Genomic DNA, 2,573 nt, shown 5'->3' on the forward strand with positions numbered 1-2,573 from the left:
ATCATTCAAGGTCAAGTCCATATTTTCATCATGTGTCCCCCTTAGAACCGAACAACTTTTGTCTGAAACATTTCTTTCTATCTTGCTTTATTTTTTAGATATTTAGGTGTCTCAATATAAATGCCACATATTATATATATGTATATATGTATATAATAATAATTTAATTTGGTAAATATGCTTATTAGGACTCATTCCCAATGTTCTTAATCTTGACATATGTTATCAAAGTCATGATCCTAAGTAACATCCAAAAGGTTTTAGCCGTCGCTCGTTGTTTATTAAAAAGTCATTAACAATTAAATTTTACGATAAGAACAAGTATTATATGCGATAATCTAAACTTTTCCGGTTTGAAAAAACATGAATTTTATATTAATTATATATTTAAATATTTAAGTATGCATGGGTGCGGGAGGCTCCGTTACTCTATAATAATTTTATCTAATAATTTTCATTCAAAAAATAGAAATTAGTTTCAGTTAGGTTAAAATTTTTTGGGGAGGGGGTGCAGGGGGAGGGGCTCCACTGCTCTCTCGCTCACGCATTCATTTTGCAATGACTATACAGACAATAATTTAATTAATAATTATCACGGATGCGTACGTATGCATGTGTGTATATCTATGTATCTATAAAGGGTGTCCGGGGTCGGAGTCAATCGCATCACCCGTCGTGTGCAGATAGAGCGGATTAAACTGAGTAGGAAAATCCGTTATCATTTTGCGATTTTTGTAATAATTATTGAGAAATTAATTAAAAAAGATGGATCAGTTCGCATGAATATAAGCGCGCGGCGAGAAAGGACGGCCCAGAGACAACCTAAAAGTTTGCGGTCGCTAGGCGCGCGACGAAATTTTGGGAGGAACGCTCTACAAATGAAAACGGTTACGTACGGGCGATACATAACGATGGACTCCGCTTCCTAGCAACCACACATCAATGGATTATCCCTTTTTACTGCGCGCTTATACTACACGAATTGGTCGATCTTCTTTAATTATTATAATTTCTCAATAATTATTACGAAAATCGCAAAATGGTAAAGGACTTTCCTACTCAGTTTAACCCGCTCTATCTGCACACGACGGATGATACGATTGACTCCGGACACCCTGTATACAAATGGAGTTTTGTGTAAAACTCACATAGAACCGTACAATTATAAATCGTACAATTATAACCATACAATTATATTGTTTTTTTCATATACAGGGTAACCCGCAATGACCGCCCACTAAGTACATAGCGTTATTCCTTACAAAAAACTGAGTCGGAAAGTCCTGAACCATTTTTTTATAACTCCTTTATTAAACGTTATAAAAAAAATGGTTCAGGACTTTTCAACTCAGTTTTTTGTAAGAAATAACGCTATGTACTTAGTGGGCGGTCATTGCGAGTCACCCTGTATATTTATCATACTTAATTATAATCAATAATACAGACATTCGTGATAATTATTAGTATTAAATTATTGTCTGTATAGTCATTGCAAAGTAAATGCGTTGGCAGAGACAAGGGCTCCACTTCTCACGCCCACGCATTTACTTAAATACTTAAATATACAATTAATATAAAATTCATGCTAGAGATCTTCCGATTATCATATTTAATACTTGTTCTTATCGTATAATTTAATTGTTAATAACTTTCTAATAAACAATGAATGATGGCTAAAATCTTTTGGATGTTACTTAGGATCTTGATTTTAACAACATATGTCAAGTCATGGTCAAGTTAAGGTCATTAGGGATGAGTCCTCTAATTACCTTTAATTTATTTAATTATTTACACATGTCATATTGAGACTATCATTTTCGTCTTTTATTCTATCTTCTAAAACAAAATTTTTTTATATTTAGGATTACGTATAAATTTGTGCCTAAACGAGAAAAATCATGTTGAAATGGCAAAGAGCGTTCTAGTCTTGAACTACTTATTAATGGAATCACTGGTACTCACCTATGGTGGTGACTTCCTACAAAGGGAAAGTGAAGGTATATTTTATGCATTATACACAACTTCCTGGTTCACGCTTCCTTTAGCGCTGATGAAGGACCTGCACTTTGTGATGATGAGGTCAAACATTCCGTTTCGTCTTACTGGTGGAAAATTTTTCTACGTTAATCGCGAGACAATGATGTACATTCTCAAGACAGCAGTCTCGTATGTTTCCGTTTTACGAATAGCATTAAAAGAATAATGATGATCTCTAATTCGTGTGTAAATGCGTGTTTCAATATGTGTATATATGATTGAGTGTGTGTATATCAAGATTTAAAATATGCAGAAAACAATATTGTACAAATATTGATACACTGTGTAAAAGATGCAAATATATTTGATTAATGTATATTTTAGAACATACTTTTTTGTATAGTGTAATTTAGATATTCTCAAATTATTTAATTGTAAGATTATCAAGTAAATTATCAAGCATTGCGTCGCTTGTAAGTTAAAAAAAAATTTGATTCTTACAATTAGTTGTTTATAACATTTATATCTAAATTTCGGCATATAAATTATCAAGCTCAGAGATATTTATACATTTATTATTAATTACAACAATTACT

General features: G+C 32.3%; 1 protein-coding gene across 1 annotated transcript in view; it reads left to right on the forward strand.

Moving 5' to 3' along the window:
• LOC115240078 overlaps positions 1–2,573 on the forward strand; it is a 3,936-nt gene extending 1,363 nt beyond the window's left edge. Inside the window, exon 4 of the mRNA XM_029815049.1 lies at positions 1,863–2,573. Coding sequence (XP_029670909.1) covers positions 1,863–2,203 — 341 coding nt within the window. The 3' untranslated portion in view covers positions 2,204–2,573. The remainder of the gene's footprint in view (positions 1–1,862) is intronic.

Source organism: Formica exsecta, unplaced genomic scaffold, assembly GCF_003651465.1.
Source record: "Formica exsecta isolate Colony F162 unplaced genomic scaffold, ASM365146v1 scaffold402, whole genome shotgun sequence".
Classification (NCBI taxonomy): Eukaryota; Metazoa; Arthropoda; class Insecta; order Hymenoptera; family Formicidae; genus Formica; species Formica exsecta.